This window comes from Cervus elaphus, chromosome X (assembly GCF_910594005.1).
Source record: "Cervus elaphus chromosome X, mCerEla1.1, whole genome shotgun sequence".
NCBI lineage: Eukaryota > Metazoa > Chordata > Mammalia > Artiodactyla > Cervidae > Cervus > Cervus elaphus.
In genome coordinates, this window is record NC_057848.1 from 62,450,099 (window position 1) to 62,465,914 (window position 15,816).

At 38.6% G+C, this 15,816-nt stretch overlaps 1 protein-coding gene across 5 annotated transcripts in view; it reads right to left on the reverse strand.

Annotated features, from left to right (window-relative positions):
* MCF2 (MCF.2 cell line derived transforming sequence) overlaps window positions 1–15,816 on the reverse strand; it is a 121,436-nt gene that overhangs the window by 82,771 nt on the left and 22,849 nt on the right. For all 5 annotated transcript variants that reach the window (XM_043897649.1, XM_043897650.1, XM_043897648.1 and 2 more), the window contains exons 2-3: window positions 4,827–4,895; window positions 578–692 (exon numbers count right to left, since the gene is read on the reverse strand). In XM_043897649.1, coding sequence (XP_043753584.1) covers window positions 578–692; window positions 4,827–4,895 — 184 coding nt within the window. The remainder of the gene's footprint in view (window positions 1–577; window positions 693–4,826; window positions 4,896–15,816) is intronic.

The following is a 15,816-nucleotide window of genomic DNA, read 5'->3' on the forward strand; positions in this document are numbered from 1 at the left end:
CTCTTCATAATATTACCATTTTAGATTAACGCCTTCTTAGAATTCAGGATTAATAACCAGAAAACATTTCCTTTAAAAAACTTGTTTGCAAACTAAATAAAATCTTTAAGGGAGCTTCTGAAACTTTCCCCTTAAAGCATTCTCATCTCAAATGATTTCTAATATCAAGAAGTTACTCCTAATCCATTTCAATATCACTTTTAAGTCTATTTAACTTTGTCTTCTTATTTTATCCTTGGAAGAAATGAAGAATAGCTGTCTAGCTATTGGCTAGTGACAGTTTCTTTTAGACTTTAAAGTATGATCATCATTTTCAACCTATGTTCTTCTACATGGGGACAAATACTTCTTGGTCCCCAATTTTGTTTTCATAGATCCTCAGTATGATTTTTATAGCAATTTAAGTAGTGGTCAGCTTCTGCTTCTAAGTTATTTCTTATCTATTCTGAAAGTGAGTCTTATAAATCATTTACAGTAATAATAGCCACACTAAAACATCATTTTCTTGTTATTACACTCAAATAGGTATCCAAAAAAGAAACCAAATTGAAAAAAACAATGTAATGAAATGCTGTACCTTGCAATAGACGTCAAGTAAGTCAGTACTTTTGCTATAACTTCTTCTGGTATGCATTTGAAATTACAATTTTCTGGAAATGTAATGATCCAAGCATCATCCTTTCCCCGGCCACCTAAAACAGTATCAAAAACCAAGTTAACATTTATGTCACAACAATGTAAAATAGAGGATTTTAGATTTGAGAGGAGTGATAAGAAGACAGGTTGGGGCCAATGCAACTTTTATAAGGATGATGACCTCCACAGAAACCAAAATGGCACCATGCTCCTGCTTAAGTGCAAAAAGTGGCAGGGTGGGGCACTTATTCGGGGGCCAATGATTAAGGCTTCCGATGCAGGGTGAGAGTTCAATCTCTGATCGGGGAACTAATATCTCACATGCCATGTGGCATGGCTAAAACGTTTTTTAAAAATGCAACAGGGTGGTTTTGAAATTGAAAAGAAGAAGGAAAGAAAAAGAGAGAGGGGGGAAAGACAAAAGAAAGAAAGGAAGAGGGAAAGGAGGGAGGAATAAGAGACAGCAAAATGAGGAAAAAATGTCATGGAATGTGTGTAATAAACAGAGTTGAAAATATCACTGATTCTTCATATTGGACAACCATGGGTATTAGAAAATAACTGTTTCTATACCAATACTATGAGTTTAAATTCAAAATGAGTCACTGACAGCTTGATAACAAGTGGAAACCTTGAAAAAATTGACCCCTTAGAGTCATGGTGAACATGAAAGAGTATAGTAAACAAACTACAGGTAATAAGTAATGTTCTAACAGATTGGTGGAAGAAACAACATAAGGAATAATAGCGACAATGGTATAGGAATCTTACTAATGCAAAGAAAGAAAGACCACAAAGTATAAAATTCAGTGTTCATCCCACTCCACGGCCCTCTACACAGCCTAGAGGATTGAGAATGAAAGCCATCTAAGTGCAGGGGTGAACCTTCCATGTGCCTGAGGTCCCATTCTATAGTCAGCCTAACACCTGGGCACAGAGTAGGTGCTCAATACATTTTTAGTGTTAAATGGAAGTTGAAGGATTATTTTAGGAGGCAAGTTGTAGGGTGGCCTTTGAATCTGGCTTGCTAAAAGAAAACTTTTGAGAGATTTTGTTGTAATTCATATTTGGCTGAATTTAAGTGAATAGAGATATAAGATATAAAAAAATTCAGTATGCAATAAAACTATGACAAAGGCAAAGGAGATAAAGTAGAATGATAACACAACTAATTCCAAAAGAAAGCAAAAATGGAAGGAAAAAACAAAGAACTAACAAGACAAATAGAAAACAAATTGTAAAATGATAGATTTAAACCAAGCCACATGCATAATTATGTTAAATGTAAATGATTTTGACACTTCAATTAAAAGTTAGATATAGTCTAACTGGATAAAACAATCAAGACCCAACTATATACTGTCTACGAGAAACAGACTTTAAATATAAAGGCACAATGCATTAAAAGGAAAAAGATGGAAAAAGATATATCATGCTAATTAGTCCAAAAGAGACTGTCTAATATCAGACCAAATAGATTTGTCAAAATTAGAAGATCATTTGATAATCAAACAGTGGTAAATTCATCAAGAGGACATAATATTCCTAAGTGCTTATGTATCTGATAACAGAGCTTCAAAATACAAGAAACAAAATGGATAGAGCTCCAAGGAGAAATAAACAAATTCACAATTTTAGTCAGAAATTTCACCACCCCTCTGCATAACTGCTAGAAGGAGTAGCTGGGAAATTCACTAGGAAACAGTACACCTGAACAACAATTTCACCACAGTGACTTAAGGGATGTTTCTAGAATACTCTATCCAACAAAAGCAGCACACACATTTTCCACTAGAGCACTTGGGAAAAGGTCAAATTCATTCCTTGCCTTAATCTTTCTCAACAGAAACTTAAGGGAGGGTCCCCATTCCCATAGTACTTTTTTAATCAGACTAGACCAAAGTAATGAATCAAACTAGACCAAAATAATAAATCAAATGATGATAAATCTTTACAACATTCTAGACGTAAAGAGCAAGATGAAGAAAGATAATCATGGAAAATGATGGCATCCACCCAAGAATTTTAAAGGAACTCAAAGGAGACACTGTACAACTATGAACCAAGAGACTTAGCCAAGCAAGAAACAAGGGGCCTCTATAGATAGGGTATGGTGTAGAACTAGGAATATAAATAATATATAACATATAATGCAACATATATATGTTAGACTTGCCGAGCAGTATTTAGGCAAACTATACCTACCAAAGGAAAGAATGTTGGTTCTTACAAGGGTAGATTCTCATCAACTAATCAATAAACTTGTTATCACCACTGAGTACCCACAAGTGTTGCTGCAGCTGTTGTTGTTTAGTCGCTAAGTCATGTCTGACTCTGTGCGACCCCATAGACCACAGTCCATCAGGCTCCTCTGTCCATGGGGTTTTCCAGGCAAGAATACTGAAGTGGGTTGCCATTTCCTCCTCCAGGGGGTCTTCCCTTATCAGGGATCGAACCCACATCTCCTGCACTGGCAGGCAGGTTCTTTACCACTGAGCCGCCAGGGAAGCACAAGTGCTGTAGGTACTAGGTAGTAGACATGTGAGAAAAGAAAGGAGATATTGATATTCTAAATAGGGAGGTTTTTGTCATTTTTAACATTGGGAACCCTTTCTTCAAAAGAAACGATAGACAAGACGTATTTTGAAAACTACAAAGATCAGATAAGAAAGGAAATTATGGAGAGGGATCTAGATTGGGAAACAGGTCCCGAGGGTGTTTCCATTTGAACACAATTTTAAAAACACTGAGGAGCTTCTGCAAAATCCCTTAATCTAATAGTGAAAGCCTATCACACAATTATACCACTTATAAAATAAAAACATAAAACCTCATTAAGTCACCACTAATTCACAATTACTGCTAATTCTAATCATTAAAGCAGAAGCCAGATGGAAGTGTCCAATTAGGATCATCTATAAAGTAATTGCTCATTTGGTAAACCAAGCACGTAGGTATCATTTTAGGAGAAATAATTTAACTACTTAAAAGGAATAAGATGGTCTCTTGTACTCTCAACACCTAAGAAACATTTTCATACAAACAACACATATACTTGTAAACTGTTCTTATCCATTTAATACTATAAATATAATGTTTAATGGCATAGTTCAAGTTACTCTAACACCTGAAACGAATTTGCTTGTCCTTAAGCAAAGTTCCCCCTAGATATCTGACCAGATTAAAACAAGAGGAGTGGTTTCCTATTGCTGTATCTCTAAAAATATGTAATGCTACTGAGCAGTTTTATTCACAAGAGTGAAAAGGTGCAAGCAACCCAAATGTCCACCAATGGATGAATGGATAAACAAATTAACTCATCATAGAATGGCATATTCCTCAGCCTTAAAAAAGGAAGGAAATTCTGATATATGCTACAGCATAGAAAGACCTGGAGGACATTATGCAAAATGAAAAAAGCTAGTCACAAAAAGACAAATACAGCATGAGTCCACTCATATGAGGCACCAAGAATAGTCAAATATGTAGATACAGAAAGTATCAACATAACAGTAATTACCAGGGGTTAAAGGGAGGGGGGAACGAGGGGTTATTTTTCAACCAGTAGAGAGTTTCAGTTTTATGAGACAAGAAGAGTTCTGGAAATGGATGGTGGATGGATGGCTGTATAACAATGTGAATGTATTTAATACCACTGAACTATACACTTAAAAATAGTTAAGAAGGTAAATTTTATATGTATCTCATAATACATACATTATTCACAATTTTTAGAAATAATACACAAATGCATGTACATTTTAGAAAAGTCAACTTTTTGTCATGTGTACGCTGCTTAATTAGGGTGACTCACAGCATTTTTAATGAACATTTAAGTCATCAGAGCTATGGCAGCAGGGAAAACCTCAGAGAAATCTGTGGCCGCCCTCTCACTCAGCCTGCACCCACCTAAGGAGATGGATCCCACTTTCACTCATCATGGATTGCTAAAGATGTTCCCGAGTGTCCAGTGTACAAGGCTGGTAAGCCTGGTTTTAATCACATATCTAAACATATTTAAAACCTCTAGTTATTCTCTAAATGTCCATTTCTTTAGCAACTACATGCACAACGCATAAATGTTTATTAAAATATAAAAATTATATAGCCACCTATAAGAAGGACCAAATTAACTTTGTTAATGGATTCAAACATGTATCTGATCTTAATATATGAAAATGTCTGCTTACCAGACAGGAAGGCGATGTCTTGCATTAAGAAGTGGCTGATGTCCTTTACACAGGGAAGCACTTCGTCTTCTGTGACAAATGAGAAAGGGAGAGAAACAATAGGCACATTAGAGAACAGCCAGAAATGCACAGGGGATTTCTTAGCGTGCAGGAAAGAACTCTGGGGGTCCCAAAGATCTGCCTCCGCAGATGCAAGGCCGACCTTCTTCTCTTTACTCCTCTCAGCCACCTAAGAAGGAAATCACACTCTGGACAGTGTCACTGGATAAATAAGACCAGTTGTCCTCATTCTCAGAATCTATGCCTGGGACATAAACTACTCTCAGTGACCAAAAAGCCAGGGGCAAAAGTCCAAACTCTAGGACATCTGGATTTATCTAAAGGGTAGAGAGAAACGAAGAGACACTGTAGCATAGTGTATTCTACTTCTGATAATGCCTTTCACTCTGCAAAGCTTTATTAGTGATTACAAAGCATTTTTCGGGTCCTTTATTGCATTGGATCCTTAAAAAACCCTGGAGAAAGCTATTATTATCCCATCTTACAGGTCAGGAAAAGTGTCAGAGATCGAGTATAAAGCAGTGGTTAAACATACAGCTTTTGAGTCCAAGAGACCTGAATTCCAATCCCAGCTTGCTGCATATACTGGCTCTAAAAACATGTACAAGTTACTTAGCCTCTCAGAGTCTCAAGTTTCCTTACCTGTAAACTGGCCATAATAATATATACCTCACAGGGTGCTGTGCCAACCAAATGCAAAATAACTGGCATAAGAGTCAATGTTCCTATTAACTCATCTTTGACCATTAGAGGTGGGACACATCCATGTGATCTTCAATATATTTTAGTTGTCCCAGATCTTAAGTGCTAATTTGTAACGTTCAATTCTAGTGAACTCCACAGGGGCCCCAGATCAAAGTCCACTACCTGCCTCTGGTCCATGAGCCAGGATAACTTTTTCAAAGAAAACGGGCCATCAGACTCGGCTATTCTGGATCATTGGTTTTAATGCCTGTGGTTCCACATTTCTCAGAGAAGCCATGTTTTCCCCCTTGCCCACTGATACAGAGGGCCTTCAAAGACCTGGTCTCTGGTGGTGTCAGGCTGATGACACATTCCCCTTCTTGGCGATCTTCAGATCATAGCATGTGGAGGGCTTGTATCCAGGCCCATCCTGCTCAAGGGCATTGCACACACAAGTTCTCAAATGACCCACACTAGACAATGGAACAGGGGCTCTGTTACAGAGCCATACACACACATACAAAATTTGAAACATAAAGAAACGCATTGACCAATTTTTTTTCATTTTTTTTCATTTATTTATATTAGTTGGAGGCTAATTACTTTACAATATTGTAGTGGTTTTTGCCATACATTGATATGAATCAGCCATGGATTTACATGTGTTCCCCATCCTGAAAGATAAGTTCAGTTGCTCAGTCGTGCCTGAATCTTTGCAACCCCATGGACTGCAGCACGCCAGGCTTCCCTGTCCATCACCAACTCCCGGAGCTTGCTCAAACTCATGTTCATCGAGTCGGTGATGCCATCCAGCCATCTCATCCTCTGTCATCCCCTTCTCCTCCTGCCTTCAATCTTTCCCAGCATCAGGGTCTTTTCCAGGGAGTCAGTTCTTTGCATCAGGTAGTCAAAGTATTGGATCTTCAGCTTCAGCATCAGTCCTTCCAATGAAGGATGAGATGGGAGATAGTGCAAAAGGACTAGAACTTTCTCTGCTCTCAGAGGCCTGCACAAGTGGCAATGTTCTATCATTTAGATGAGAGCATTAGGCATTAAAATATTCCTACATAATAAGACCCAATTTCCTCCCTGCTCTGATCAGTAGAAATAACTATCAAGATAAATGGATAAATTTGATGTCAGGTGGCAGATCTGGAAATACTAATATCTGCAACCTGATTCTTCCCATACCATTCAGGCTGTTGCATAGTTACAGAAACTACGTCTATTTACTCTACATTTTTAAAAAAATCCATTCGTGTAGTAAGAGAGGCATCAGGGCATAAAATAAAAGGCCGAGGGCTAGGAGTGGGAGGACTGGACCTGATGCTGGCTCGGCCATTGAGCAGCTCTAGGGTCTGGGGCAAGTCACCTCCACCCCTCACTCATTACCCACCACAGGCAATACAAGTGCTCCAAGGCTCCAGACAGTTTGAGATCCAACAACAGGTAAAATCCATAGACAGAAGGAAAACACCCTGATATTTCTATCACAAAATGTCTTCCACAATTGTGCCAACAAAATCACATTTCAACACTAACACAAAAGGACAAAACAACGGTTAAAAGAAACAGACTCACAGGGATAGAGAACAAACTAGTTGTTAGCAGTGGGGAGGAGAAAGGGGGAGGGGCAGCATGGGGGGAGGGGATTACGAAGTAAAAACCAGTATGTATATAATAAATAATCAGCACAGGAAATGCAGCCAATATTTTATAATAACTTTAAATGCAGTATAACCTTTAAAATTTTTGAATCACTATATTTTTCACCTGAAACTTGTATTATAAGTCAACTACACCTCAATTTAAAAAAATGGTTAAAAGAGAAGCTGGTGCTATTAAGGTTGGTCAAAAAGTTCGTTTGGGTTTTTCCATGGCATCTTACAGAAAAACCCAAAGAGACTTTTTGGTCAACCCCAACATTTTAAGGAAGGATCACATTCTCGGTTGAAAACAGGGTGAAGGGAGAGGAGATAGCAGGAACAGGAAACAGAAGCCACGGGGTTATCACTGAGCAGCCACAAAAGACATGGAGGGCTTGTTGCTGAGAACAAAGAAATAGAGTTCAGAGAAAGCTGACACTGAGTTAAACCCAACTTTGTATCTAACCTCTTGAATTTCCACACAGATTTCCCTCAGAAATGTAAAAATGAGAACAGATATGGTTTAGGATGTTTCTCTTGATGACCCTTTAAACTCTTTTACTCCAGAGCATGAGAAACAAAAAGCCCAGGTCACTAAAGCTGGATCAGATCCACATTACAGCGTGTTCCTTGTTGACCAGATTTATATTTGATATAAGACTTGCAGAGCTGCCCCATGTGGAAAATTCAATTGCTCAAAAATGAAAGGCGTGCATTCTCCTTACTTTGGACTAGTTGTGAAACCCCAAAAGGACTGGTTGGGAAAACAAAACAAAAAAGCACTAACAGGATAAATTGGGAGATTGGGATTGACATATATACACTGCTGCTGCTGCTAAGTCACTTCAGTCGTGTCCGACTCTGTGAGACCCCATAGACGGCAGCCCACCAGGCTCCACCGTCCTTTGGATTCTCCAGGCAAGAACACTGGAGTGGGTTGCCATTTCCTTCTCCAATGCATGAAAGTGAAAAGTGAAAGTGAAGTCGCTCAGTTGTGTCCGACTGGTAGCGACCCCATGGACTGTGGCCTACCAGGCTCCTCCGTCCATGGGAGTTTCCAGGCAAGAGTACTGGAGGGGGGTGTCATTGCCTTCTCCGATATATACACTACTATGTATAAAATTCTGGAGGAGGGCATGACGAACACCCTCGAAAACACCCTGATGGAACACTCTTCATTGAAAAGCTCTGCTGAAGAACCATGTGACTGCACAATCAAACACAATCAAGGATAGATTGAAGACAAGACAAAGAGAGTGCTTTTCAACTCGTTCAGTCCATACATTTAATCAGGAAGCAACAGAGGCAAGCTTTTATTGCCTTGGCTATCAATTGCAAACTAAGTCTCTAATACTTCTTTTATAATATAAAAGGTAGTTTTGCAAATGAGAATACAAGCTCAGAATTCAAATATGAAGAATTTTAGAAGTCCTAAAAGGTGTGGAAATAAATAATATATTTAGGATGGTTTGCAGAGGAGGAAGTTAAACCCATCCAATTAGTTGATTCATTTTGGTGGTGTCACTTGCAGAAAACAAACAAACAAACAAAAAACACTTGTCACCTTAATACAGGGTGCCCTTTATAGTTTTTAAAGATTTATTTTGCATCCATTTGTTTTTTAAAAACAAATATTTCTTGAGCACCTACTAAGTGCCAGATTCTATTCTAAACTGTGGATAGATGTTCTGGGTAACAGTAAAGATTCACAATCAAAAAATTTTGTGAACTACTGGGGTTTAAGCATACTGCAACATTCCCCAGGAAACACAAACACACAGCATGCAATTCCTCCTTGGGTATGGGCTATGTATGCAGTGTTTCCCAAACCTATTCATTCAGGTACTTCTTTGGTTGGTTGGTTGGATAGTTGGTTGGTTAATTGGTTAGTTGTTAGTTTTTTCCCTTCAGAGTAAAAGAGAAGACAAACAGAAAGCAACAGAGAGCTACACCAACTCCATGTAAAGAAGCACTTGTTTTAAAAGTCAGAACACCCTATAGATGAAATGACTGCCGTGGTAGCTAGAGAAGCCCTTTCCCATCACTAACAGCATTGAAACAAAGGCCAAGCAACTCTGTAGAAAGGAGACTAGAGAGAACAGTGGAGCATGTAGGTGGATTTGAGTAAATGATCTTTCGTATCCTACTTCTCCAAGAGTCTATGCCTCCATGAACTGAATATGTGCTACCATTCCAAGGCATTTAAATTCTACTGAGTTTATTAATGACTCTTATAGGGGAAATGATGGTTTATTTGATATCTACAAGCATTCTCATTTGATAGAAAGCGTTTTTACTCCCGACTCTGGTGTATAACAGCTATAATTCCAGCCGTTGAGCTTTACTTCCTAGTGACATGCTCTCGTGTACATTTATCCCGTCCCTGGGGGTTCTGTTCCTATCCCATAGAAAAATATGAGTCCTGAACCATGCTGCATATATATGCCATTCTGTACAAGCACCAGAGAACCAGGGCAAATATTAACTGCTTAAGAGAGCAAATAACTCTGCTCTATCTTTTCTGAAAAATAAGATCGCAAAAACAGGGCATATATGTCTAGTAGTCATGTATGGATGTGAGAGTTGAACTATAAAGAAAGCTGAGCACTGAAGAATTGATGCTTTTGAATTGTGGTGCTGGAGAAGACTCTGGAGAGTCCCTTGGACTGCAAGGAGATCAAACCAGTCCATCCTAAAGGAAATCAGTCCTGAATATTCATTGGAAGGACTGATGTTGAAGCTGAAACTCCAATACTTTGGCCCCCTGATGGGAAGAGCTGACTCATTTGAAAAGACCCTGATGCTGGGAAAGATTGAAGGTGGGAGGAGAAGGGGACGACAGAGGATGAGATGGTTGGATGGCATCACCGACTCAATGGACATAAGTTTGAGCAACCTCTGGGAGTTGGTGATGGACAGGGAAGCCTGGAGTGCTGCAGTCCATGGGGTCACAGAGAGTTGGACACAACTGAGTGACTGAACTGACTGATAGCTGATTCACTTTGCTGTGTAGCAGAAAGTAACACAACATTGTTAAAGCAAATATACTTCAATAAAAAATGTTTTAAAATGGGACACAAATTAAAATAGAAAAGGAAATAAAGGAAATGTCAACCAGAAAGTTATAATCTCTTTGCCACCACCAATATGAAAACAGAGGGGAAAAGAGCTGTGAATGATTAAAAGTAGCTATTTACTGAGCACCTAGTACTTGCCAGGTTTCATGGGATTTCCCAGGTAAGAATACTGGAACGGCTTGCTATTTCCTTCTCCAGAGGATCTTCCCGATCCAGGGATCGAACCCACGTCTCCTGCTTGACAGGCAGAATGTTTATCATCTGAGACACCAGGAACCACATGGACAGAGGAAACCTGACAGATTACAGTCAATAGGGTCGCAAAGCGCCTAACACGACTGAGCGACTAATACACAGTACTTTCCAAGTATGCATAAAGTACTTTGTATGCATTTTCTCTGATCTTACAACAATCCTCCAAGACGGATATTAAAACCCTCACTGTACAGATGAAGTAACAGGCTCAGAGAGGCTCCCATACATGCACTTATTTATGTAAGAAATTCACACAGAGCAATTGCTAGGCACAGGCACTGTTCAGACCCTAGTAGAAGATTCAGAAGTTTTCACAGTGTCATCCATTTGGTTCCCTAACCTTCAGACAGGCAGAAGAATACAATCAGCTCTAATGCAAATTACTAGCTAGATATGGTTTATTAACCTCACATTTTCTTCCAGGAAGAGTTTCATCCCAAACCATATCAAGAATGTTTATAAAACAGTCTTTTGCCAGAAATGCCATTATTTTTACAGACTGAAATTCTTTTTGAAGGCTCACTATTGCTGATGTTCCCGACTCAAATAAAACTTGGTTTTGTTTTGAGTCCTAAATCCTGTTGCAAGGCAGATGGGAGTCTATGAGTCTAATTCTTCCCTTTCAATATAAACATCAGATACACTATACCATCTGTAAACAGTAATGACTTCAAACATGCAACAAATTCAAGTGCTGTCTTGACAAGTGTTATGCTTTAAAAGGTGGAACAAATAAACGGGTAATTCTGAAACCATCACAAAATGAATTCCCATTAGACTACGGTAGAACAAACTATGCAGTACTTTGTTCTGCCATATAGGTACAGAATAAAAGACTCACATAATCCTGCACTAACAAAGGAAAACCAAGATTCTTGCTAAACCCCTCTGCTCACAACATCCTCCAATCTATTTTATTCAACTCACCAAACATCTACTGGGTTTTTATTTGTTCCTCCTGCTAGGTGCTGTGGCCAATTGGAATATGAAAGAGTGTCTCACCACAAGCCTAAAAATTAACAGAAGATACAACATCTAAACAACTGGCCATAATATGTAGTACAGTATGTGCTATAATAGAAATACACAATATAGGGTAAAGGAAGGGGAGAAATTATTGCATTGAAATTGAGAGATTAAGAAAAAGGAAGAAAAAAAAAAAGAAAAAGGAGGATTTCATAGATGAGGTGACATCTGAGCTGAGCCTGGAAAACTGGGTGGGATTCAAATACACAGACAGGGGAATGAAAAAGGACATTCCAAGTAAAAGAAATGAGGCACCAATGCAGGAGTAGGTGAAGGCATCAGAGACTGTATATGCCCTGATATGGGTTGAGTTCAGAGAATGGGATAATCTAACTAAAGCCAGACAGTAAGACTGGAAACAAAAAGTAGAGAACTTTTCCAAGCCTCCAGTGGAGAGCAAGCTTCTGGAACGCCTCTGATCCAGGATCTCTGCCTTAGCACAAAGGTATTTTCCAAGCAGGCAACACCTACAACACAGTGGTGGGGCTGGAGAAACTGGTGGAGTCTCGAGTCAACTACCAACTCCGGGTATAACCTCAAGACGCCCCAAGACTCAGGTTGTTGATAAGTGCTTGTGCAACAAAACGTGCAGGAAGGAAAAGGGAAAGGAAGTCCAAGGCCCTCTCTCCTGTAGTATAAACTCCAAAGAAAACCTGGCCTGAGTACTAAGATGCCCATTTTTTTTTCAAAAGTTAACATTTTGAAATCTCACATTTGACTCTTTTTCATTCTTCTACCCCAAACCCAATCTTAAGGACCTTAGAACAAATCAGTTAAAGTCGTAAAAGGAAAAACAGGAAATTAAAAAAATTAATTCCCAGACTTCCCTGGTGGCACAGTGGATAGGAATCCACCTGCCGATGGAAGGGACATGGCTTTGATCTCCGGAAGATTCCACATGCTGTGAGGCAAGTGCACCACAACTATTGAGCCTGCACTCTAGAGCCCGTGTTCCACAAGAGAAGCCACCACAATGAGAAGCCTGAGCATGGCAACTAAAGAGAATTTGATGCCCTCACCCCACCTAGAAAAAGCCCATGCAAAGTAACAAAGATCCAGCACTGCCAAAAATAAATAATAAAATGAAGAAATAAAATTAAAAAAATTAATTCCAAAACTCCTTGTAATTAATCAATTAAAAAAAAGAATCTATAAAAAATATAAAAACAAGGACCCACTGTATAGTACAGGGAACTATATTTAATATCTTGTGATAACTATAATAGAAAAGAATATGAAAAAGAGTATGTATATATTTGTATATCTGAATCACTTTGCCTTACACCAGAAACTAACAGAACATTGTAAATCAATTATACTGCAATTTTTTACAAAACTGTTTATCCGGTATGATGTCAACTATATAATTAACAAACAAAAACTAAAAAAACTAACTTCAGTGTAACAGGGCTTTTCCTCTGAGCCATAAAAATTGTTTTGGTATATTTTTCACTTTTTTTTGGTAATGATCATGTTCACTTTTTTAAGAGCAGTTTTAAGGTTAACAGCATAATTGAAGGGTAAGTACAGCAATCTCCTATATACGCCCTGCCCCTACATATGCATAGCCCCCGTAATCAACATCACTCATCAGAAAAGTACATTTATTACAACTGATGAACCTTCACTGACACATCATTGTCTCCCAAAGTCCATTGTTTGCATTAGGGTTCACTTTTGGTGATGTAAGTTCTATAGGTTTGGACAAAAGTATAATGACATGTATCCATCATTATGGTATCACACAGAGTATTTTCACTGCCCTAAAATTCCTCTGTGTTCCACCTATTCATCTTTCCCACACACAACCCATGGCAATCACTGGGTTTTTTAAATTGTCTACATAGCTTTGCCTTTACCAGCATGTCTTTTTTTTTTTCATTTATTTTGATTAGTTGGAGGCTAATTACTTTACAATATTGTAGTGGGTTTTGTCATACATTGACATGAATCAGCCATGGATTTACATGTATTCCCCATCCCTATCCCCCCTCCCACCTCCCTCTCTACCCAATCCCTCTGGGTCTTCCCAGTGCACCAGGCCCGAGCACTTGTCTCATGCATCCCACCTGGGCTGGTGATCTGTTTCACTATAGATAATATACATGTTTCGATGCTGTTCTCTCGAAACATCCCACCCTCGCCTTCTCCCACAGAGTCCAAAAGTCTGTTCTGTACATCTGTGTCTCTTTTTCTGTTTTGCATATAGGGTTATCATTACCATCTTTCTAAATTCCATATATATGTGTTAGTATGCTGCAATGTTCTTTATCTTATTGTTGGAATCATACAATATGTAGTCCTTTCAGATTGGTTTCTTTCACTTAGCAATATGCATTTTAGGTTCCTCTATGTCTTTTCATGGCTTGATAGCTAATTTTTTTTTAGCACTGAATGATATTCCATTCCCTAGCTGTACCAGTTTTTATTTATCCATTCTATTTTCCTTTTTTGATAAGTTGTGTTTTCATTTTCATTTAATTCAAAATATTTTTCTACCCATCAGCAGATGAATGGATAAGGAAGCTGTGGTACATATACACCATGGAATATTACTCAGCCATTAAAAAGAATTCATTTGAACCAGTCCTAATGAGATGGATGAAGCTGGAGCCCATTATACAGAGTGAAGTAAGCCAGAAAGATAAAGAACATTACAGCATACTAACACATATATATGGAATTTAGAAAGGTGATAACGATAACCCTATATGCAAAACAGAAAAAGAGACACAGAAATACAGAACAGACTTTTGAACTCTGTGGGAGAAGGTGAGGGTGGGATATTTCAAAAGAACAGCATGTATACTATCTATGGTGAAACAGATCACCAGCCCAGGTGGGATGCATGAGACAAGTGCTCGGGCCTGGTGCACTGGGAAGACCCAGAGGAATCGGGTGGAGAGGGAGGTGGGAGGGGGGATCGGGATTGGGAATACATGTAAATCCATGGCTGATTCATATCAATGTATGACAAACCCACTGGAAAAAAAAATAATAATAATAAAAAAAATTAACACTTCAAAAAAAAAATTTTTTTCTAAAATTGCTTTGAGATTTCTTCATTGACCCATGTGTTATTTAGAGGCATGTTGCTTTATATCCATGTATTTTAGAATTTTCCAGTTATCTTTCTGATATTGGTTTCTGGTTTAATTCCACTGTGGTCTAAGAACAGCCATCATTTGATTTATACTCTTTTAAATGTGTTAAGGTGGTCAATATTCCCTATGAGCCTGAAAAGAATCACTTTTTTTATTATATATTTATTTATATTTATTGAACTATCATTCACATACCAAAAATTCATCCTTTTAAAGTGTACAATTCGGTATATTTTAGTACATTTAAAAAATTTTGCAACCATCACTGCTATTATTATTTTTTTTTAATTGGAGAATAATTGCTTTACAATGCTGTGTTGGTTTCTGCTGTACAACAGCATGAATCACTTATAAGTATACATACATCACTTCCCTCTTGAGCCTCCCTCCTACCCCACCCCATCCCACCCCTCTAGATCATCACAGAGCACCAAGCTGAGCTCCCTGCGCCACAGAGCAGCTTCCCACCAGCTATCTATTTTACACATGGTAGTGTATATACGTCAATGCTACTCTCTCAGTTCATCCCACCCTCACTTTCCCCCATTGTGTCATCACCTCTATTTAACTCCAGAACATTTTCATCACTTCAAAATGGAATCCTGTAAAATGCAAAACAAAACCACAGTGAGATACCACCTACACCTGTCAAAATGGCCATAATCAAAAAGAACACAAATAACAAATGTTGGTGAGGACGTGGAAAAATGGGAACCCTCGTGCACTGTTGGTAAGAAGGTAAATTGGTAAATTGGTGCAGCCACTGTGGAAAACTGTATGGAGGTTTCTCAAAAAATGAAAATTAAAAAAGAAAAAAGGACTACCATGTGACCCAGCAATTCCACTCCTAGGTGTATATCCAAAAGAAACTAAAACACTAATTAGAAAACATACATGTACCCCAATGTTTATGTGTGTGTGTTAAGTTGCCTCAGTTGTGCCTGATTCTTTGTGACCCTATGGACCATAGTCCACCAGGCTCCTCTGTCCATGGAATTCTCCAGGAAGAATACTGGAGTGGGTTGCCATTTCCTCCTCCAGGGGATCTTCCCGATCCAGGGATCGAACCCAAGTCTCTTATGTTTCCTGCATTGGCAGGTGGGTTCTTTACCACTAGTGCCACCTTAGAAGCCCCAAA